The sequence below is a fragment of the Adiantum capillus-veneris genome, chromosome 26, assembly GCF_014529385.1.
Source record: "Adiantum capillus-veneris isolate H3 chromosome 26, ASM1452938v2, whole genome shotgun sequence".
Lineage (NCBI taxonomy): Eukaryota > Viridiplantae > Streptophyta > Polypodiopsida > Polypodiales > Pteridaceae > Adiantum > Adiantum capillus-veneris.
Window position 1 is genome coordinate 128,553,224 of NC_140956.1, and position 23,816 is coordinate 128,577,039.

Below are 23,816 nucleotides of genomic sequence, written 5' to 3' on the forward strand. Positions count from 1 at the left end.
TACCCTTGGATAAATCAATAATTTGACCTTTTTGTTGACTAGGATATCCGCCAAATGAGATGGACTTGTGTGATCTACTTTGAACTTCAACTCAAACTCCTGAAGCTCTATCACCCATTTCATGATTCGCTTCCCTGGCTTGAAGTGTAGCACCACATCAGGCAAAAGATGTTAGCCGTCAACACATAAACTTTACGAATGATCAAATACACTTTGAAATTCTTGCAGGCAATGATTAAAGTCATCATGCACTGTTCCGCTTCCATATAAGTAGTCTCTCCTGGACTAATTACCCGGATTTTGAAGTAAATAGGCTTATAACTTCTTCCCACCTTCTGTAGAAACACTGCTACATTTCGTACTATCATCAAATAAGGATAGTTGATCAAGACATTGTAAAGACCGCATTTCGTACTACATTTGGTCTTTACGAATACATTGTCATGCCTTTTGGCTTGACTAATGCACCAGCCACATTTAACCGCTTTATGGAGAAGCTGTTCAGGCCTCATCGAACCTTCACTGGAGTGTTCTTTGATGATATTATCATCTACTCTAATTCATTGGAGGAACACAAGCAACACCTCCAGGTAATATTTCAAGTTTTAAGAGAGAATAAACTTTATGTTAATCGAAAGAAAAGTGAATTTTTCTTGCAAGAGATTCAATATTTGGGTCACATTATCTCTCAAGATGGAATCCAAATGGATCCATCCAAGTTAGAGGTAATAAAAGGATGGCCTAAACCAAGGAATCTTCATGAACTAAGAAGCTTTATAGGTATGTGTGCATACTATAGACGCTTCATAGAAAAGTTCTCACAAATTGCGGGACCATTACATGACCTAACAAAGAAAAATGTTAGGTATACGTGGTCTGCTAAAGAGAACAATGCTTTCGAAAAGCTTAAAGAAAAGCTTATCTCTCAACCTGTGCTTACACTACCGGATCTCTCAAAACCATTTGAGGTCCAATGTGATGCTTGTGGTGATTGCCTTGGGGCTGTTCTGCTCCAAGAAGGGCACGCCATAGGCTATGAGAGTCAAAGGCTCGACCCTGTTGAGCAAGCTCTAGGCATATACGAAAAAGAACTCCTTGCAGTTCTACATGCCTTAGACTCATGGAAGCACTATTTATTGGGGACTCCTTTCATTCTGCGAACGGATCACCAAAGTCTTAAGTACTTCATGACGCAGACCAAGCTTTCCGACAAACAAATGAGGTGGGCAAATTTCCTTTCGCAATTTCATTTTCATATTGCTCACATTGCTGGCAAGCATAATCAAGTAGCCGATGCACTCTCAAGACGACCGAGAGTGAATGCGGTTTCCATAGCAACTCACAATGATCTATCTTCAATGATAGATGAGTATGCTATTGATCCCAATTTTAGAGATGTGATTTCAGCCCTTGCATTAGGGAAGAAAGAAGAACCATTTACTTTACAAGATGTTTATCTTCTCTATGGCAATAGACTATGCGTTACTAACTCACTACGTGAGAAAGTAATGTATGAATCTCATGCTCCCCCATATGCGGGGCATAGAGGGATTCAGTCTACCCTAAAGGGAATTGAAACATATTTCTATTGGCCTACCATGAAAGTGAACATACACGAGTATGTTTCCAAATGTGTGGTATGTCAAAAGACAAAATTTGATAGAGGGAAGCAACTTGGATTGCTTCAACCCTTGCCAATCCCTAATTCACCGTGGGAGAGCATATATCCATGGATTTTATCTTTGGATTGCCTAAGTCTATCCATGGGAATACGGGAATATGGACGATAGTAGACAGGTTCAGTAAACAAGCTCATTTTATACCTGTCAAAAAGACTATCAAAGCCCATCAAATGGCAACCCTCTTCATTTCACAAATTTTCAAGTACCATGGCTTGCCAATGTCCATAGTGTCGGATAGAGATCCTAGAATGACCAATAATTTCTGGAAGGGTCTCTTTGAGAATTTAGGAACAAGGCTAAACTTCTCTTCGGCCTATCATCCACAAACTGATGGCCAAAGTGAAATAGCTAACCTAACCATTCTTGATCTACTAAAAGCCTATGTAACGGAAGTAGATCAAAGATCCCAATGGGAGAAGTACTTACCCTTAGTAGAGTATGCTTACAATAACACTGTACATACTTCCACAGGAAAAGCACCTTTCGAGGTAATTGAGGGAAGATCAAAAAGTCCCTTGCTACTTAAGGTACATGGGAAGATCTTCGCTGCAGATGAGTATAGCCGCGACCTACAACAATCTTTCCAAAAGATTAAGGATGCTATCTCTATCTCACAGCAAAGGCAAAAGGCTGCTGCTGACAAGCACAGAAGAGCCCAAGCCTTTAAAGAAAACGATTGGGTCTTGTTAAAGTTTCCCAAGGCTCGATTAAGGCACACGACGGGCAAGAATCCTACGGGCCACCAAAAGTACTATGCTAAACTAGCAAAAAGGTATTATGGTCCCTTCCAGATTCTTAGGCCAATCAATGAGATGGCCTATCAACTTAAGTTGCCCAATCATTGGCTCATACACAATGCTTTTCATGTGAGCCTATTAAAGCCTTACAAAGGAGAGCCACCTCAAGAACCAACTATTGAAGATCCACCGGAGATCGAGGACCACGAGGAGGTGCTGCAGCCCGAGTCCATTCTCCGACATGAAGACAAGGTATTAAGAGGCGGTAAGACTATCCGACGATATCTTATTAAGTTTAAGAATTATCCTTTTGAAGATGCTAGATGGATGCAAGGCATACAATTAAAGGATAACCTAAACCTTGTCAATGCTTACAATGCTTACAATGCTTCCCAAGAGTAAGCAAATGTACAAAATGTTAAAAATGAACAAAAATTTTTGTCTTATAAGACTCTCTTTTTCTTTATTTGTGCACAAAAATGAAGTAGTATGCATGCTTAGATCAAGTTTGCAGAGACGACGTCTCCCAAACACCAAGTAGAGCTTGTCACTCTACTATGGAAGACTGATAGGACTAATGTGCAGACATGCTTGCGGCAGCCACTAGTCATCCATTATGTAATGATGTCGTAGGGTAACATAGGGATCCTCTACCCGCTAAGAAAAGGACTCATGCATATGCTTTATCTTCTCTACACCATAGTCGAGGACGACTATGATTTCAAGAGAGAGGTAATGTCATAATAATCAATATCTAATTCTCCTAAATGATTTTCTCATATTAAACTGATCATTTAATGTGGGGAAGTGCCAAGGGAGAAAAAGCTAGAATATTGGTTAAGCTAGCAGACCGGCCACAGTAGGGATCCAAAGGAGGGAAAATAGGGATCCAAAGGGGGGGCCATCTGCAAAAGAGCCATGTGAAACAATGGGCCAAAAAGACCCTAAGGTTCAGCCCATTAAGACTTCCAAAATGCTAAGGTTCCAAAATTCAAAGGTTGTGTCCAAAGGTCAACCCTAGGGAAAATTGGATGCTTAGTGTGTGCCCTAAAAAGTCTTTGCACATCCCTACATGGGAGGGGGCGAGCCCCAAAGCTAGGGGATGAGAGAGAAAGCCACACACACACACACAGGCTCCCTTTACACAAAGGGAATGAGGGACACATGTCAGCTCCCTAGGCCAGATGCCCACAAGGTGTGCCCAATTCCTATTGGAAGACCCTTGAAGTGGACCAATGAGAATTAAGCTAGAGTAAATCTAGTTTAATTAATTTAAAAACATTTAATAAAAGAAACCAATGAGAATTAAGTCTCCTAGAAGACTATTGGGCAGTCTCCCAAGGGGTCCAATGAGCATTCAGGAGCCCCATGGCTTGCCTGATTCCTATTGGCCAGGAGGCAAAGGGGTCCAATGAGAGTTTAGTTTAATTATTTAATTACCTGAAACTCTCACAAAAAGGGAAAGGGGGACACATGTCAGAAGGCTATCACTTATGCTGCTTAATTCCTATTGGCTTGACCTGGGGAGGTCCAATGAGGCAAAAGCCAGACCTATTTAGCAGCTAGGGCTCGCCCAAGAGAGAGGGGGGGCTGATTTTTGCTTGGCATTGACACACACACACTCACACTTGACCATGTGTGAAGGAAGAATACTCTATCTCCTCCCAAGCTTTAATGGAGAGCTCATCACCTACTCCAAGCTTGTGAGATAGAAGCCTACATCAACACTCTCTTGGCATGTGGATGCAAATCCAACCAAGAGCCAAGCTTCAATGCATGCTCATCTTCTCTACCAAGCTAATTACTAAGCTAAGCTATGCTAATATGAGTGATTATGTGAGGAGATGTACATCTTTCTCGTAAGATACTTCTTTTTCCTCTCAATCTACTCTCATACCCTGCTAGCTCTCACCATCTTCGAAGGTGTGTGAGGTCTTGGGTCTGAGAACGGGGATAATTCAAGTTGTGTTTGATTAAGTGTTTTGCTTGGTGTATGAAGCTTCCATCTTCATTGCACTAGCTAGTCTTGAAGGAACACAAAGAATTGTATTGTACAATGTCTCTCTTGATGGGAGAAACCATAATACAAAGCCTTTTGGAGGGGGGACCGGCTCCATGCAAATCCGGTCCTCAACTGTTGTCAATAGCTTAATTGCTCTCTCTCTTTTGAAAGTATTGTCGATGCTATCTAACTAGGTGTTATGCTTTTTGTTGCTCTCTCCACCCAAGCACTCTTGTAATTCTCATTAGGAATCTATTCTAATGAAATGCCCACTATATTCATGCTAATTTCCGCTACACATAAGATTTTAGGCCATTAAATGTTACATATGCACAAACGATGCCAACCCTGTCGCACTAGTGGAAGGCTCCATGAGAACCAATTCCTTCACCTTCTCTGGATGTGCTTCTATTCCATTCTGTGATACCACATGACCCAACACTTGAGCCCTCGGTTGAGCCAATTTGCACTTCTTTGTGTTTAAAACCCTCCTTCTTCATCTAGCCTTTGAAATCACAACATCAGCTTGGAGAAATGTTCCGCCCTGGAACTATAACAATCAATATCATCCATAAAAACTCTGATGAATTTATCCAAGTATGGCCCAAACACCTTGTTCATCCGGTCTTGAAATGTAACATACGCATTCACCAATCCAAAAGGCATCCTGTGGTAGGCAAAGAGCCCCATGGAGAGATGAAGGTAGTCTTTAGCTGATCCTTCAAAGCAATACCAATCTGAAAATACCTTGAAAAACCATCCATGAAAGAATAATGTTCATGCCCGGCAACCTGGTTTAGAATCTCATCCTGAAATGGCAGAGGATAGTGATTTCGCTTGGTGGTAGCATTCAAGGGCTTATAGTCTACACATACCCATCATTTTCCTTTTTTTTTTGGAGTGATGACAACAGAAGAAAACAACTCAGACTGGTTTACTGGATATATAATACCTTCCTCAAGAAACTTGTTGATCTCCTACCATAGATCCTCCTTTTGAATATCCCCCAACCTCCTTAGCTTCTGTGCTTGTGGCTTGCATCCGTCTTTAAGTAGTATCCGATGCTCCACTCCTTTAGCTCCTCTCAAATCTTTATTCTCCGTCACAAATAAGTCGGGATAGGATGTACACCTCTTTAATCTTAAGACTACAGACAGGAGCTTGCATACCTTTACTTGGACTGGCAGAATCTATGGTGACTCCGAACAAGTCTGTATCCAGCTTCGATAGGTCTTCATCCCTCTCTTCCTCTTCGACACTGGTGGACCCTTCAACATAAGTCAACTCGGTTTCATATTCGTAACTGGTGCTAGAATCCTTGTTATCACCCCCAGCTGATGGATGAAAGCAGCTTTCGCTGGTCTTTAGATCCAACACGATTGGCCCTCCATTTTCTCGATTCGGCAAGGTAAATACCCCCTTCTCCCAATCTTGCTTGGCCCCAATTGCTAACAACCATGGCCTCCCCAATACAATTGGATAATCATTTTATCGTGCGTTCATGACAAAAAAATCAATTAAGCATTCAATTCCCATGACCTTTACCTTCACATTCTGTGCCACTCCTAAACACTGAGCTTTGGCATGGTTAGCCATTCTTATTTGCACATTGGACCTGAAAAAAACTTTAATACCAATATCCCTCATAGCAGACTCTATGATCACACAGACGTGGGCACCACCATCAACTACCACTAGAAGCACATCGGTTGGACTCCCCACCATCAAGGCTAAATTCTGTAATGCATGCACATCTCCTCCTACTCGAGCGAGCCTCATATTGACACTGGTTGACCACTTCCTCCTTAATTTAGAGTTTATTGCAAGCAGCTACCCAAAAGGGATGTTAGCTTTTTGATTTTGGACCTCTCTTACCAGATCGTATTCTGGATTACCGTGTCCCAATTGAAAATCCTTCTGTGTAATTCTTCATCTTTTACTTCTCTTGCTTGACTCTGGCTGCTCTCTACCTTCGTTCACCTTCTCTTTTCCTTTCTTTGATCTAGTTTCACGTTCCGTCTCAATCTCTCTTTTGCCTCTTGATCTTTTGTTAGCCATAATATCAACCTTCTGCCTGTCAACACCAATAATATTAACCCTTTGCACTTCATCATTACCTGATGGAGTCGCCTGTACTTGGTTTTTGATTGCTTGCTACTCCCTTTGACCATTGAACTGCGCCTGACCCCTGCCTTCACCAAACAGAGGATACATACCGCTCCTTTTTCTTGGAGGGTGAGGGAAATCTGGACCATAGTGGCCCTCCTCTCCACAATTGTAACATCTGCCATGCAATTGCCTAGCTCCGCGTCTTCCTCTCCTTGGTTGGCCTCTGTCAGTAACACTTAAACGCAACTCTTACATTTTCTGAGACAAATATTGAACTATATGTATCCATTGTTGAGGAACGGTTGCTACCCCTCGATTAGGCTTATTCTCCACTTGAACTTCTCCTCTTGGACTTGAGGTCAGATTGGGAACCACCACTATCCCAACACACCTTGCTCAATCTTGTTTTTAATTTTTTGACTCTTTGACTGTGCGATAGAAACAGCCCCGTTGTAATTCTTTGGGCCCTTGAAATCCACCTTTTCACGAACTTTTGGGGTGGAAACAAGCTATAAGTTTTTCCAAATTTAAAGTACTGACCACCATTAGCCAATTGCATGGCCACTTTAAAGTCCCTCCCGCACTCCTCAAAACGGTCGAGGAAAACACCAAACTCCTTGTTCACATCCTCCTTCAAATTCTTCAACTTTGCGTCCAGATCGACAGGAGATACCTCTTTATGAAATCATGCAGAAAACGGGCCCACAGCGTCGGTCACATAAGACTTGGCTCTCCTTCCAAGGCATAGAACCATGTCTTTGCCCTTCCTTGCATCAGTACCGGATCGTTTGCATCTTGCTATCTTCATTTGGCATATGCAGTAATAACATATACAACACGAAATCAGCCATCCACTCCTCCGGATCTTCATTTTCGGTGAAAAGTGATCCGTAACTATGCGCTTCCATCTCTCCTCTATGGAAATAACTTTCTTTGATAAAAACCAACGAGCAATAATTTTTTCCTTAGTGGGGCACCAGAAGATGGAAAGGGGAACACACCCAGCACACAACACAAAGCCTCCCTACAGCTCAGGGTATCCACAACACCCCTAGTGTCTCAAATAACACCTTCAAACTGGCTAATTTTCACTAATACACCCGCCTTTGCACACAAAACAACAATATCCTACCCTACAAAAACACCACTCAACAACAATGCACCTACACCGCTCAACTCACCCTTTCTGGCCCACTAAACACCCCGAGTTTGCTCTCTTTGTAACAAGCTCCACAGTGCTGCAGGTATACCCTCCCGCAAGCATTGACAAGCACACAAAGAGCTAGAGAAAAGGAGGGGAATGGGGAGAAGCAACGCAAAAAAAGGGGCAAAGTCCTAGTAGTATTTCATAAGGAAATATTACAGCCCAATCTACCGCTCCAATGGCAAGCTTCCAATACACATGCTTCAACAACTCTCTCTAGCAAAAAAGCCCATAAATATTCACTTCTATTCCCTTTTATAGGGCTTGGCTAAGGCTAAAAAACAAAAAAGGAGCTATCCTAATTGTGCAATGAACTTTAGCTTCATTTAGAATTTTCTTGCATTGCTACCACTTGTCACATTTGATTTTTTTGGTAACTCTTGCATGGTACACCTCTCTATCCAATTTGGCCACCCGTTCTCTTTTGCATCTGCCCTTTGGGAGCACCCTTGAACAACTTATTTCTCTCTTTCACTTGGTTAGCTTGTGGTGGGATAGGCCCTTTGAGTGGCTTCGGAACTTCTCTCCTTCTCTTTTTCTTGCTCCACTGGCACCACCGCTGGATCCTCCCCTAAAAGAGCAATAGCGACATCGCTCCTGGCACCCTTTGCCTTCAAATTTTGTTGGCGTGTGTGAATCTTACTTGAAGCAAATGTGCGATGCCATGCTAGCACCTGCCATCTGACCGGCCTCCGCCGGCCATTGTCGCGCCGCCAAAATCGCCGCCCTGTGCAGCGCCCCGAGCGGGCCGCCATAGCCTCACGCACCAGGGAGCTCTCTCTCCTTATCTCTCCTTAATGGGCTCCATGTTGTAGCTCTTATACCCCACTTGATTGGCACGGGATTGCGCATATGGGCACTTTTCAGTGCCACAAGGTACCTCCAGCCTCCCCCTTTTGGGATGTCTTCCAAAGCTCCATAAAACTCTCGAAAAAATATATATGATACCTTCTTCCTCATGCTCCTCTGTAGTATTTCCATGTCGGACCTCCAAGCCGCAAAGCCGGGCCAAAATTTCATTATGTCGAGTTGAAACCCCCCGGCTCTACCTACACTTCAAGATTCCCCAAGCCCCCGAACCGAGGCCGTAAAAATGCCAAATTGCATCTGCAATCAATTCCGAGCAAATGCACCCAACTTTTTGACTCCTGTAACTTCCTGCTCCGGGCTGTGTTTGCCAAGCCGTCAAGTCTTGGTAGCTCCATACACTACATAGCACTCTCTCGAACCTTGTTGAAACCCAAAAAATGCGACATGGGACGACTCCCCATGTGGTCAGGTGGGTAGCAACCTAGCCCTCGCTAAAACTTCAACGGGCCATAAACTGCAATTTGTAGCTCTGATTTTCAATCTAAAAAGATAGGTAGGCTCTATAAATTGAGCACTACGCGCCTCTACACTGCCATTCACTTGTGCTACCTATCCCCATCTGCCCTAACCCGACAATAATATGCAATGCACCACACCTTTAAACCTCAATATCTTGGGCTCTCTAGCTCTGTTTGTTGAGACATCTGAACCTGCTCCGCTCTACATTTCTAGATCCAAAGACTACACCTCGCACTTTCTTCCCTTGTTCCTCGAATTAGCTCCTCTTGGAGACGTCCTTGGCATGTAAACCGCATCAGCCATACATCTCCACTGCTACCTGTCAGCCCATGACCTTTATAGCTGCTCCAGCCCTTTGCCATGCTTCTACTAGCCTACACATAGCAGCCCATGCCATCTTTTGCGGTTGACACACTTTGGCTATACCAACGTATGGAAGAGTGTGTGTGTGTGTGTGTGGTTGTTTTTGCAGATCTCGAAGTAAATCTACTGAAATTGGATCTGTCCTTTTAAATTTTTTGTCAAAACTATTTTTCGTTTAGATCTATGTGCCTAAGTATTGTATTTATGAAAATTTGAATTTCTATTGCATTTGTGTCAATTTGCATTTTTGTAATTTTGAAAATTTGAAATTCCACAATTTTTAGCAATCTTTGAATCAAAGAACAAAACAAAAAAAGAAAAGGGGAAAAAAAAAAAAAAAAGCTAAAATGCCGAGACAGTTTTTGAATTGAAAAAAAAAATGACCATGGCTAGCCCTTGAGCGTTTGAAAAAGAAAGGCCCCATTAGCCCCGGCCCCAGTCTTTGATATATATATATATATATATATATATATTATATAGGAAGAGGAGACCTCCATAGCTTCCTTTCGAGACAGTTTTTGAATTGAAAAAAAAAAATGACCATGGCTAGCCCTTGAGCGTTTGAAAAAGAAAGGCCCCATTAGCCCCGGCCCCAGTCTTTGATATATATATATATATATATAGGAAGAGGAGACCTCCATAGCTTCCTTTCAAGTGAAAGAATAGAGTACCTCATACTATATATATACCTCAAGTCTAGAGCTCGAAAGGAAGCATGTGGATTTAGGTTTCACCCTTTCCTTCCACTAGCTTCCTTGGACTTTCCCCTTCTTTGCCTACACGCCCAACTAGAATTTGACTATTTTGGGGGCCATGAGAGTTTTTGGTAGCCAAATTGTGTTTTGTAAAGCACACCAACTTCCTTTGAATGATACGCTTGATTTGAGCTATCATAGGAATTATTCCATCTCACGCACATAAACAAGAGGTAAAAACACAAACAAACAAACAAACAAAACCAAGTAAAATGACCAAAATCTCTAGTGGAGAGACCTCTTAGAGTACTCATCAATCAACACTTTTGGGATACGCGCCTCACATGTATTTGCGCTCTAGAGGAGTGATAGAGTTCGGTCCGTTAAAGAGTGCTTTGAATTGCATGAGAACCCATTATCCACCAACGTTAGGTTTTGGACCTTTGGTTGGAACCCAAGGTAGTGCAACTCAAGACCCTCATATCACATCTAGTGACTCTTCCTTTGACTAGGACATCATGGAGGGATATCCTACACAAAACCCTAAAAGTTTAAGTCAAGACATGCATTCCTTTGCCCCAAGGCACAGGTTTAGCGACATAAAAGAGACCTTTAGTTGAGCCACCCGACCGTTCAGAGCCTTGAAGTGAACAAGGGCAATGGGGAGGTAGATTCGCCTTTCAATTCTCCTGTAGACCTTGTACTCCCTAAGAGTGCCCATGTTGACATGCTACCTACTCCATTCATTAACGACCCTATTGAGCCATCACCCCCTGTGGTTCTCGATGGTAGGAGTCTTGCCGAATTGCAAGAGATTGAACGATATATGCAAGCAACGAGGGAGAGGATAATTGATAACTTATGAATGATAGAACAAAGTCAATCCATGGAAGCAAAGACCCCTATGACATAACCATGCCAGCCGAGAAATCGAGTGCTCCCAAGATAGCAGTCATGGAGGGTCAGGTGATGAGGAGCCATAATCCTTCCACTTCAAGGGGAACCTCTAGCACGCCAAGCTTAGAGGGGATAATTCTCACACAACTTAATTGAAAGTATGCCCTACAAGTTGAGACGCTGACCGACATGTACACACGCTGCAGATACCGTGTGGGGTGGTTAGAGGTGGTACAATCCACATTTGGGGCCACAAATTTAGAGAAACATCAACGGATAATCTGTGATTTCATCCATGGTGTCATCCAATTAGGGAGGAAATACCAAGGAATTAACATTCCTTCAATGAGTTCTATGAGATTCTTGGGTATGGGAAAGGCCAAACAACCAACCCTATCACAAATGGAGACTCCCTCAGTGAGTCCCATTGATCCTTCATATGTTGTTTTGCCTGGAGTCTCAATACCCTCTGAACTCACAAGCAATAGTTTCACACTCCCAAATTCAGCTCATCTTTCCCTCGAAGAATCTACGGATATTGTGAATGTCCCACCAAAAAGTACACCTTGGACCTCATTCACAAGTAAAGCACCACTACATAGTAGCACAATTCCCACAATAATACCTACAAGTGTACATCAATCATATATACCTATGGGTCCTCATACCCATGTAGCTCCCAGACCCTCGATTTTTTTGACACCCTACACTCCATAACCACCATATCCGAGTACTCATTCTAGTGGAGCCATACCAACTAGTAATTAAAATGTTATATACTATGTCTTCTATGCCTAGGGCCACACATATGGACTTTGGGCCATCACATGGCACAAAATCATACCCGGCTTGGGACCTGAGGATCACCCGTATGCCTAACCGAATGCATATCCTCACTATATGTTCTCACTCTGGTGACTTGGCAACATTCCTTAAGCTATCGGTCGATCTATTGCTAAAAATATACGTAACACGCCGGATGAGAGGTTATAAATAAGGTAGTACAAGTGGCCAAGATCACACAAAAATACAGTGGGGACTGGGATTCTAGAAAGCATATTCAGGTATTTGAGCATGCATATGATTCCTTGGAAGAGCACAATGAGCTGCATAAATACAAAGCTTTGAGCTTGACTCTAAGTGGGAAGGCAGGGGATTGGTATAGGACCTTAAGGATGGAAGATAAAACGATTTACCGTACTCTTTACAGATTGTTCCTAAAGGAGTATATACGAGAGGGAGTGATTTGGGGTGTAGCATCTCAGCTCCAAAAAGCCCAATGACTAGAGGACGGGGAGTCACTGAGAGACTTTATTACTCGCTTGAAGTATTTGCATTCTCATTGTAATCCAAATGAGCATTTCAATAATAACCAATTGGTCGATAGATTCACAGGGGAGTACGACATTAGGATATCTATAATGGCCTAGTCTTTAGAGGTATCACCACTTGGGATGTAGTCACCACTAATGCTATCCAATCAGAGGATAATTTAATGGTTCAAGGAGAAAGAGCGCTTGTTGAGCCTAAATCTACTAGCTTGCAAGCATCATGGCATGAGCCAATGACCATAAAGCCTATTGTTAAAAAGAAAAATATATATAAGATAACTTTAGAAGATCTCACTAAGGCCATTCAAGAAAGTCTTAGAGATAATCTTGACTCACAAAACAATCATATGTATCCAACATGGGAACAACAATGGTGCTCAATTTCTTTGGTCCATATATCACTAGTGAATGCCCTACATTTAGAGTAAAATTCAATGGGAGTTTCAATGCACGTGGTAGGTATGGTCACCAAGCTAAGGATTGTATAGTGTTCAAATGTGTGATGGAAAATAGTTCACCCTTGGACTAAACAGATTCACTCGAGTTCCTACATTGATGCCTACCCCACCTATTGTAAAAGTATCACAACACATGATTCCTAGAGCCCAAAATGTTCCTCAAGCTACATCGATACCAGCTTCAGTGCTAGGACTTCAACCCCCACATCCAAGAGGCACCTATGTGAATCATATGGTTGAGAGCCATCTAGTGCTTGTTTGGAAGGCTGTCAGGAAGATATAGACTCTAATATTGCCTATGGGATGGATTCATGATGAGCCGCAATGGACAACCCTTTGAACATAGGAAGAAGATTGGAACTTACCCAAACCCTATAAAGGAGATCGAGTGAGTCAAGCAATTAAGGAGTTTGGTAGATGAGACCCAAAGGAAGCTAGAAACAACACCTAGAAAGGTCAAAATTATAGACACAATGTTTCCTACACAAAATCAATCTCATAAAGACCATATGCCAATAGCCATACCTATCATCATCCAAGAAGAAAGTGGCTTTAAGTCATTGTAAAGTGGGTATACTCCCTTTTGTTGGAGATGTTTACAGACGGATTACCTTACCCTATTGAAGAAATGGAGATCCCATCTTCCCCATGTAGGGATTGAAGCCCATAAAAAATTTGTTAAATATTGCCAAATGGATTTCATGGCTTCAGAAGTTAGAACCATCATGTCTAAACTATATGGAGACCCCAAGATATTTCTAGTTGTTTGAGCTTTCCTCGATGGAGATTTGAACGTTGGGTTGCCACAATTTTCATTGATAGATAGGTCTAATGAAGTGCCAATAGAGGAGGAAACCTTATATCCACAACCCAACCTAGATAATAACTCTGTTTTTGAAATACCTGTTAACAAGTTGGGACAGTACTTTAAAGGCGATGAATCCAATGCGACCCTACCAATCTCTACCGAAGGATTAACGATGAAGGAAATCCTTGACGGTGGTGTTGGGATTAGTATTGTAACTAAAAATTGTTGGGAATCTAGAGGAGACCTTACCTTAGGACTACAAACATAGTGGTAAAGATGGACAATGGGACCATTGTTTTAAACCTATTGGGATGCGAGGTTTCTTTTCATCTCTTTTGTGAACAACTCCTTTCACCTCATGTGTCAAGCCATCACTATGAAAAGAACCAAGTGTTTACCGCACTGTTTTACCGTGTTTTGTAGACAGAAGGTGCAAATTCAAGTAGAGAAACAAGAGAGAGGAGGCCCAGGGTTTTTTGTGTTTAAAATATTATCGTCACTTTTTCCGCTATTATTACCACATTTATTATCGCTGTTATTAGCCGTTTTTTGGCTCTCCATAATTGCCATACTAAGTTACTCCACCCTACCAAATAAACCCAAACGCTATGGCTATCCCTGACATTTCACTGTACATAGGCGTGTGTGAGTTAGGGGGCTTTTCCCATATCTTCTTAAAAACCCTCAGCTAGCTAGTCACTGGGCTAGGTGAGCAAAAAAAATAAAAAAAATAAAAGTATATTATGGCCTCTTTGTGTGTAAATATTTCATTGTATATATGGCCTAAATATAGGGATTTTTTATAATTATTTTGGTATTTTATTTAAATATTTCTACTTAGGTGTGTGTTTTATTAAACCTATGTACACCTTCTTTCATCCTCTTACACCATAATTATATTTTTTGCCAATATGTACATACTCTAACCTCATATTTTTTCTTTATACAAATCACTCCCACATTTTCACCCTCACCCTCGTGAAAACAAAAAATTGATTTCTACTCATTGGTTACTTTTATTATATTATTTACTTGCATACCTTTTTCTCTTTCACCCAAAATAATTCAAGGAGGGACCATATCATATGATTCCAATATCTTTCCATATCCATAACTCCTCCATATTTTTTTTATTATTTTTACTCATTATTCTAACACCATGTGCTCATTGAGCTAAAGTCCATGAATAGTCCATACACTAGTCCCACCATGTATATATTTCTTATTTCACCAATAATCCTCCTCCATGCATGGGTCAAGGGAAACTTGAATGCTTTGTATTATAATATGACAAAGGAGGGGCTCACTCTTGGATGCATTGTACAAATTCAACAAAGGAGGGGGCCACTAAAAGACTTTTGCAGGCATAAAAAACAGGCTTTTTAGTGATAATTTTGGCACCTATCTCCACTCCGAATTTGGAGCGGTGGTCAAAAGAGAAAATGTAGCCCACGCTTTGCATAATCACCTCAAATTTTTTCATGATTTTTGGAGCTACCAGCGGTGAGCTATGATTTTTTGAGTGGACCCCAGTCTGCCCACTTTTCTCACAAGTAGCCCATAGTCTTCTCTCACCTCTTTCCACTTCTACACACACACACACACACACACACATTTCTCTCAATCCCTCACTCAAACCTGCACCTTCCATGGCTTCTCCCACCCTCTCCACCATTACCCTTCTCTCTCATCCCTATAGTTCTTTTATGAACCTCTACATACATACACCCTCTCCATGTCTCTCTCTATTGCTTCTATGTTACAATTTCATTTACCTCTCCTAAAATATCTAAAATTCAGCATCTTAACCATGATAACTTCTGCAAATTGAGGATTTTTCATCAACAAATCCTCTTTTCATCGTGGTGGTCAACCGTGGCGGCGGCGTAAAGAAGCGAAGAAGAAGAAGAAGACAAGCGGTCATTTTTTCCACAATCTACACAAGGGTGAGTTCAAGCTTCTTCAAAGCTTCACCATCTCAATGATTCTCTTTTAATTCACCCCTCTTACTTCATCAAATCAACTCACTCTACCCATTGTAAATGTAACATTAACTTTCTAGTGATTACTAACGACTAACATACTAACACAAAATAGCATTGACCTAACCATAAAAGACACCTCACCTCAAGACATGTATAGTAACTCTCTCTCTGTCTCTCTCCCTCTCCCCTTCTTTAAAACTTACTTTCACCTTATCTACCATCAATAATGCTTTCTTTTGAGCCCACACCCATGACTCAAGCAGACAAAGAAGGCCCGCAATGTTTTGATATTCAAAAAAATCATAATCCTGATTTGTTAGTTTGTAAATTAAGATTTCCAATAATCTTAATGAGGGGTCTCCAACCTATAAATAGGCCCCTCTCCTTCTTGTAAAACAACCTCCAACATCTCACATAGCACCCCAACACTCTATGCGCGAGGAGAGACTTAGGTGTAGCAACCACTTGTGAGCTTCACTCTTGGTGTGAGAGAAGCTTTCAAGCTACACATTGCAAGTGAGAGAGCGTGAGTTTCACAAATCTCAAAAACACTATTGTATATGCTCCTTTATCATCAATAAATTGAGGTTTGGTGCATTCAAAGGCGTGATTCGACGTTCAAATCTTTGTCCTTCCATTTGTGCAATACGGTTTGGTGAATTCAAGGTGACTTGTGTATTTTGAGTTTTTATCAGTTGATCTTGATTTTAGAAAGTGTTTTAGTGTGTTTTTCATTGCCAATTTTGTGTCCATTGTAAGAGGGTATTGTGGTGAGAGGTCTCCCACACCCTAAGACAGTGTGTGTGTGTTTTGGCAATGTTTAGCAATCACTAAGCATTGAGTGAGTTTTATACAAGTTCTACAATAGCATCATAACGAACCATCTCCATTTGCAAGTCACAAATAAGGTATTACGCAAGATCCTTTTCTCTCTCTCTTCCCTTTGCTCTAGCTCTCTCTGGTCCAGTTTGTGTGTGTCTTGGTGTGAGGTTGTTTGTGTGTGTTGTGTGGTGCATCTTCTTGGTTGTGCCAAAATCTCTCTTGCGTCCTAGTTCGCATACCATAACTAGGTGGTGCCCCTATCTTGTTTGGGTTTGGCTGTGGGTTTGTTGTTGTGTTGTGCTTGTGGTTGCCCCATCCCCAATTGAGCAGCACGGGAGCCTTGAGGGGTGTTTAGAGGTCGCCTCTCTTGTTGCCCGCCTCGGACCGCCTCAATTTTGGTGCCCCCACTGAGAACAGGCTTGTGTATCTTTTTGTGTAGGTTCAACCTTTAGCATAGTCAAGTAGGTTGCATGAATCACGAGAATTTGTATGATCCTTTCATTCCCATTGCAAGGCAAAAGGTACACATAATTGTTAGTACTAAGTTGCAATTTCAGCGAGTAATTCGTAGGATTTTAGGTCCTCTTAGGTTGGCCGAGATAAACGCTTCAGTAAACCCTTTTATTTTTCCTCTGATTAGGTACGACCTTAGTTTGGACGTCTATATTTTTGTTTTGTTTTGAGTATTAGGTCATGCATAGACCATGGATAATGGTCCAGGAATAGAGGTTTTCCCCTTCCATTTCACTCCACACATTAGAATAAACATTGCAATTAGTAGAAAAATCCATTTTCAACAACGTATGGTATTCATGTTTGGTGCCCAAAGAGCAGGAGAAATTCTTGCATCACCAAACCCTGTCATTCTACCTCTCATCAACTACCACACTTCTTTTGATGTACATGTGTTCATTTTATTTTAAAATGAAGTGCAGCCCGACAAAGTAGTGTGTATGTTTGTTTTTTCTTTGTCCAAGTTGTTACAAGAAACAAAAAAACGATCATTTATTCTAACTGGGAATGTGTGTGCAGTGAAAGTTCAATCCTTAGAGATCTAGCTCTATTACCAATTGAGTTGTAGGAGCAAGTAGTAAGGCGTCTCCCTCATAACAAGAGGGTGGTGAAGTTAAGACGGAAGGTCCTACGCGTGGATTCCATTTTCCTCTTGTTGTTGGGCACTAAGGAAGACCGCGCATTCATCCAACTAGTGTGTGCCCTAAGATTGGTAAATAGAGTGAAATTTGGCGTTTGGCGAGTGCATTTCACCATTGAAGGAAGACTCTTCAGGAAACTTGCGGCCAGAGTTCATGCTTCATAGACTCACATTTGGTGAATTTTTCCCTCATTTGCGTCTTATTAATAGTCTTCCTTTCGCTTTCAACAAAGGAGATAGGGAGCTATTCAGAGCTTGTCTTAATAAAGAGAGCATAGAGAAGATTGCAAATTTGTATAAATTCTCATCCTTCTCTACTTTCTATGACACTTTGTTCATAGAGACATTGTAAATCTCTTTATGCTTTTGAATGATTTAACCATAATCCTAAGGAGTTTTTGTCCAGGAATTTTGTAGCACAAGTGGAGTCTTTAAATCTTGCAAACTTGATTGGAATTGATGAGGATGTTCTTTATGAAATTGTGAGAAGGTTGCCTCACTCCGACTGTGTGGAACTCGAAGGAAAGGAGCTCCTAGTCAATTGCTACTTTCTCACGGCCTTCGACGAGCATGAAGATCTAGTTTTTATACAAACCGCTTGTGCATTGGGAATTGTAGAGCAAGTGCAATTTATCACTTGGGACGTGGTTGCTCTTTTGGATCCAGAAAATGAAGTTCTAGAGATTTCTGTTTATCGCCTTAGCTTTGAAGAATTTCAACCCTTCTTAGAGCTCATCAATAGTCTACCCTTTTGTTTTGATCAAACAAATCGAGACCTTATTGAAGCTTGGATAGCTGAAGAAGAAAACCTAGAGTGGTATTTTCTCACTTCTTCATTTGCAGGCGAGTGGTTCTAGATCTCTATTGTATCCCTTATTGTAACTCGTGTTGTAATCTTTCATAATAATGGAGAGCCAACGCCAAATGTCTGGATATCCTCTTTTCTTTGGAGAGCCTGGAGAGGATGCAGAATTATTTTTAGCAAATTTCAAGATGTCTTGCCGTATCAAGAGGATAGTAACCGATCAAGAACGTGTAGAAATGTTTGAGGTGGTCCTTAGGAAAGATGCTAGTACTTGGTTTGACTCTTTGCCTGAGGAAGTTAAGGGGAATTACACAGAAGTTTTAAATCGTTTCAAGAGATACTTCTTTGATCCCCAAAACACTCAAAAACTATGGCAAGACATTGTTTCTCATAAGCAAAAAGACTTAGATGACTACTACTTGTACAAGCAAGAGTTCCTACGTCTTTGGGCTCTATGGATACGAAATGTTGCTAACCCTGGTGATGGTGCAGAATTTATAAAGAAGGAGAGGTTCATAGCCGGACTCTTTCCTGACCTTAAGGTAAAAGTTGAGGCGGGTGCACCTGCTACCTTTGATGCAGCTGAAACTAGGGCTGCTGAGAAATATAGGAAACTCAAGTGCTTAAGGGGGGAGGTTCCAATAGAAGGTCTTAGACCCAAAGGTAAGTCACAAGCATCAACATCGAGGGAGCTTCCTGAGGTAACGGCGGAAGTAATTGAGAAGTTAAACGAATCTTTAAGCAGCCTGTCAATTCACCTTGCACAAGCTGTAGGTCCAAAGGGACAAGCAAAGAAGTCTGAAGAGCGAGATCCACGACCTAGGAGAGTCTTGCAATGTTGGAATTGCGGAGAGTCTGGACATGGGATGTATAATTGTCCTTGGCCCCGTGGGGAGCCAGGGAGGCCTAACTTGAATTACCCAGTGATGAATGCAGGTGAAGGAACTGGTCAACAACCAAGGCTTCTACAAAGGCCAAATGGACCAAGACCACCTCCACAAGGGGTAGAAGGAGTTCCACCTTTGCCAGATCCAAATGTGCATGTGGTAGAGGTGACAAATTCAAATGAGGTTGACATGGAAGCCAATGGAATTAAGCGTGGCCGAGGAAAAGGTAAAGAGAAAGAAGGAGTCACATCACAGAGTGACCATGGACAAGGCAAGAAGGCAAAGGGAACCAAGGAAACCAAGAGGACTCGACGTCGTATCAACCTCCAAGACTTCCCTCTTGGACATGGTATGGCTCCGTACAACTTGTTGGAAGACATGAGAGGTAAGGGTCCTGATATTTCATGGCCTCAATTTCTTGCATTATGTCCACAAGTTAGGAGGGATTTAACAAGGGCACTTAGCACTAGGAGAAAGGTAAAAGAGAGTGTGCCTGTTGTAAAAATTGCACAAGCTGAAATGAATGAGGACATTACACCGGTGCTAGACTGTTACATCAAAGGGAGATTGGTTAGGAAAGGTCTAGTGGATGGGGGTGCACAAATTTGCATCATGACAGAGGGACTCATGCAAAGACTAGGCATGCACATCCATGAGACACCTGAAATCAAAGTGAAAATGGCAAACAATAGCAAGGCTAGGTGCGTAGGAATTTGTAAAAACGTTTTTGTGGAGGCCTTTGGCATTAAGAAGGCAGTGGATTTTTATGTTATGTCGACCAAGGGAAGTGGTTATCCATTTATCCTAGGAAGACCATGGCTAATGAAAATGCGAGCTTTGCAGGATTGGGAGAGTGGGAAATTAATTTGCAGGAATGACAATCATAAGAAGGTTGTCTTTGACATGAAGGAGCAACGCCAAGAGGAGCTCCATGAAGAATCATCTCAAAGTGAGACGGAAGAAGGTTGGACCGATAGCACTTCAGAAGAAGAAAGTAGCAGCAGCATTACTGAAGAGGAGTCTTCATCGAAGTCATGGGGGTAAGGTTTAAGAATAAAGCCAAGCAGAGAGTGCAAGAGGAGAGAGAAGAGAACTCAAAGAGAGGAATGGAAGTGACAATTCAACAATAGAAAGGAAAAACAAGGAGTTCAAAGGATGAAAGTTCAAATGTGTGCTAAGAAAATTTCTGAGGCTTTTTGCTAAAGACTACACCGATGTACGTGGAGTAGATGTTGTTCAACACAAGATTGAGTTGAAGCCAGAGGCCACACCTAAGGCTCAAAAGCTACGAAGGCTAGGAGTCATTAAGGAGCAGGCTCTACTCAAGGAGGTAAGAAAGCTTCTAGCAGCAGGTTTCATTTATCCAGTGGAGAATTCAGAGTGGGTCTCTCCCGTTGTTGTCACTCCTAAAAAAAACGGCAAGTGGAGGGTGTGTGTGGATTATTGTCCACTTAATGAGGCAACAAAAAGAGATCACTTTCCCCTCCCATTTCAGGATGAGATACTAAATGAAGTAGCTGGTCATGAGAAGTACACTGTGTGTGATGGCTACTTGGGTTACTTTCAAATAGGTATCGCATTGGAGGATCAATTGAAAACAACCTTTATCACTCCTTGGGGTTGTTATGCTTTTAGAGTCATGCCATTTGGTCTGACAAATGCTCCTGCAACATTCCAACGTTTCATGAATATGGTGTTTCAAGCATTCTTTGGAAAGTCAATTAGGGTGTTCATTGATGATTTCTGTATTTATAGCTCAAAATCATTGCATCTACAAAGGGTAGAAGAAGGTTTAAAGAAGCTCTACGACATGGGAGGTCAACTCAACCCCGACAAGTGCCATATAGGTGAGGATGAAGTAATCTTGCTTGGTCATAAAGTTTCTTATAAAGGCATTGAGGTGGATCCTTCAAAGGCAAAGGCTCTTATTGAGCTCCCCTCACCCAAGAATCTCAAAGAGGTCATATCATTCATTCAAAAAGTAGAGTATATGTCACGCTTTATTCACTTAGCTTCGGAGTTGCTTCATCCTTTGCAAAAGTTGACACAACGAGTAGAATTTGCATGGTCTGATGAGCTTGAAGAGTACTTTTGTAACATTAAAGCCATTTTGTCAGCTACCAACACTCATGCCTCCTTGTTGGGAGTACACATTCTTTGTTAGCTCTAGTGCTGGGAAAGAAACAATTGGTGCTGTGTTGCTACAACAAGATCCCCACAATACAAGGATGCGACCCATCTACTTTGCTAGTAGGGTCATGAATGCTTTGGAGAGAGACTACACAGAAGCAGAACTCCTGATGCTTTCTCTCATGTTTGCGGTGAGAAAGTTTAGATCCTACTTGCTCCCAAAACCTTTTGTAATCCTCACCGCAGAGAATTTGTTCCCTTGGGTGTCATCTCAAATGAATCTTAGTACTAGGATCTCAAAGTGGATTATGGAGTTGCAAGAGTTTCAATACTCTTTCAAGGTAGAAGATAGTGTGCGTGCACAATTGGCAGGGATTCTCACTTATAGGGTACATGAGAAGGAAATTAAGGTGCCTCAAGTAAAGACCCTACCATTGCCACCACCAAAAAGTATTCCTAATGCTTTTACCTTGTTCTTTGATGGAGCTTTTCGTCGAGCCACAGGGAAAGCAGGGGGAGGGCTAGTATTGCTCAACCCAAGTGGAGAGGTGGTCATGAAAGAGAAGGTCAATCTACCAGGTTCAACTAGCAACAATGAAGCAGAATATGACACACTACTTCATGGTTTGAAGATGTGCATTGGCCAAGGGATAAAACGTCTCATGGTAAAGGGAGATGCACTTCTCATTGTTAAACAGATTTTAGGCATTTGGGCATGCAAGAATGAAAGCTTAAGGACAAAAGTTCATGCCATTCGTAAGATGTTTAATCAGTTTGAAGAAGTGCAACTATATCATATTCCGAGGAAACAAAATGAAGATGCCGATTTACTTGCACAACAAGCAGTTACATGTGTTGAGAGAGAAGTGAAGGTCATCATGGTGGCAGCAGCAGTCAAGCAACCGAGATACCAGGGATTGGAGTCATTGGCTCCCATTATCGGCTACATTTTGGAGGGTGAGTTTCCACAAGACTTCACGAAGGCTCAGAAGAGGAGACTCATGAAGAAGGCAAGCATGTATCTCTTCCTAGAAGGCTCCCTCTATCAAAGAGGGAGGGATCAAGTGTGCAGAAGAGTACCAACTATCGAGGAAATTCCAGCCATTCTAAAAGGTTTGCATGAAGAGGCATGTGGTGGTCATTTTTCCCAAGAATCAACTATGAAGAAGATTTTGCTTGCGGGGTATGTTTGGCCAAGCTTGCATGTGGATGTTCAACATTGGTGTAAAAGCTGTCACAATTGTCAGATAAATGGAAATAGAAGGTTGGTGCATGGCCCGAGGCAAATAGTGCTTGCAAATGGACCCTTTGAAAAGTGGGGCATTGATGCTATGGGTCCTCTGCCTAGGACAAAAAATGGTAAACTCTACATTCTAGTGGCTGTAGACTATATGACTAGGTGGGTGGAAGCTCAAAGTGTGGCAAGAGTGAATGAGAGGACAGTTAGCAAGTTTGTGTACACTCACATTTGTTGCAGATTTGGCACACCTTTGGAGATTGTTTTTGATAATGGTCCAGGGTTTAGGAAGGGCTTGCTCACAGAAGTTTGTGAAGAGCTTCACATTCTACATCGTCATAGCACACCATACTACCCACAGTCAAATGGTTTGGTGGAGAAGGCTAATGGTGTCATTGCAGGAATCATTAGAAAGATGGTGCAAAACAAGACAAAATTATGGGATGACTTCTTGGATGGTGCCTTGTGGGCATATCGAACCACATATAGGGAAGCCACGGAGTTCACACCATTTCACTTGGTCTATGGTCAAGAGGCTTTGCAGCCTATCGAGCTCAACATTCCAACAATGCGACTTCATGGCAAAGGAGCACAAGATGATGAAGAGGTATGGATGGATCGACTTCTTACGTTAGTGGAGCTTGAGTGGAAAAGGGAAGCAGCATACGAGTGCTACAAGAGGAAAGCCACACAAGCGAAAGAAACGCACGACAAGAAACTGAAGGACAAAGGCATCAAGGAAGGAGAGCTTGTGCTAAGGTATGACAATCGACTTGACAATCGTTTTGATGCCAAGTTTGAAACTAGATGGCAAGGGCCATACATAGTCAAGAAGGCTTTCAATTCTAGTTACTATCAGCTTATGGACTTGAATGGTAAAGAGCACTCCAGGAAGGTAAACGGGTATCGCTAGAAGCCCTATTTGAGTCGCCTTCTACCAAAGGATCTACCAAAGATCTGTCCAAAGGCCGCTGTCTCATGTAAGTATTGTTACATGAAGCATGAGTGTAACTCCAGCCAAAATTTTGAGGGGCCAAACAATGAAGATCTCGTCAAGGACTCTGAAGCACTCTCTTTGGAAAATATGCTCTATGATGGTACATGAATATACCATCATCCTGGGGGGGGGGGCTATTGATAGCCGTTTTTCGGCTCTCCATAATTGCCATACTAAGTTACTCC

General features: G+C 41.9%; 1 protein-coding gene across 1 annotated transcript; it reads right to left on the reverse strand.

Annotated features, from left to right (window-relative positions):
• Positions 1 to 8,213: 8,213 nt before the first annotated feature.
• Positions 8,214 to 8,489, reverse strand: LOC147424188 (uncharacterized). Its single transcript, XM_086502188.1, has one exon. It carries the CDS (start codon positions 8,487 to 8,489, stop codon positions 8,214 to 8,216), a length of 276 nt encoding a protein of 91 aa, XP_086358314.1.
• Positions 8,490 to 23,816: the final 15,327 nt, after the last annotated feature.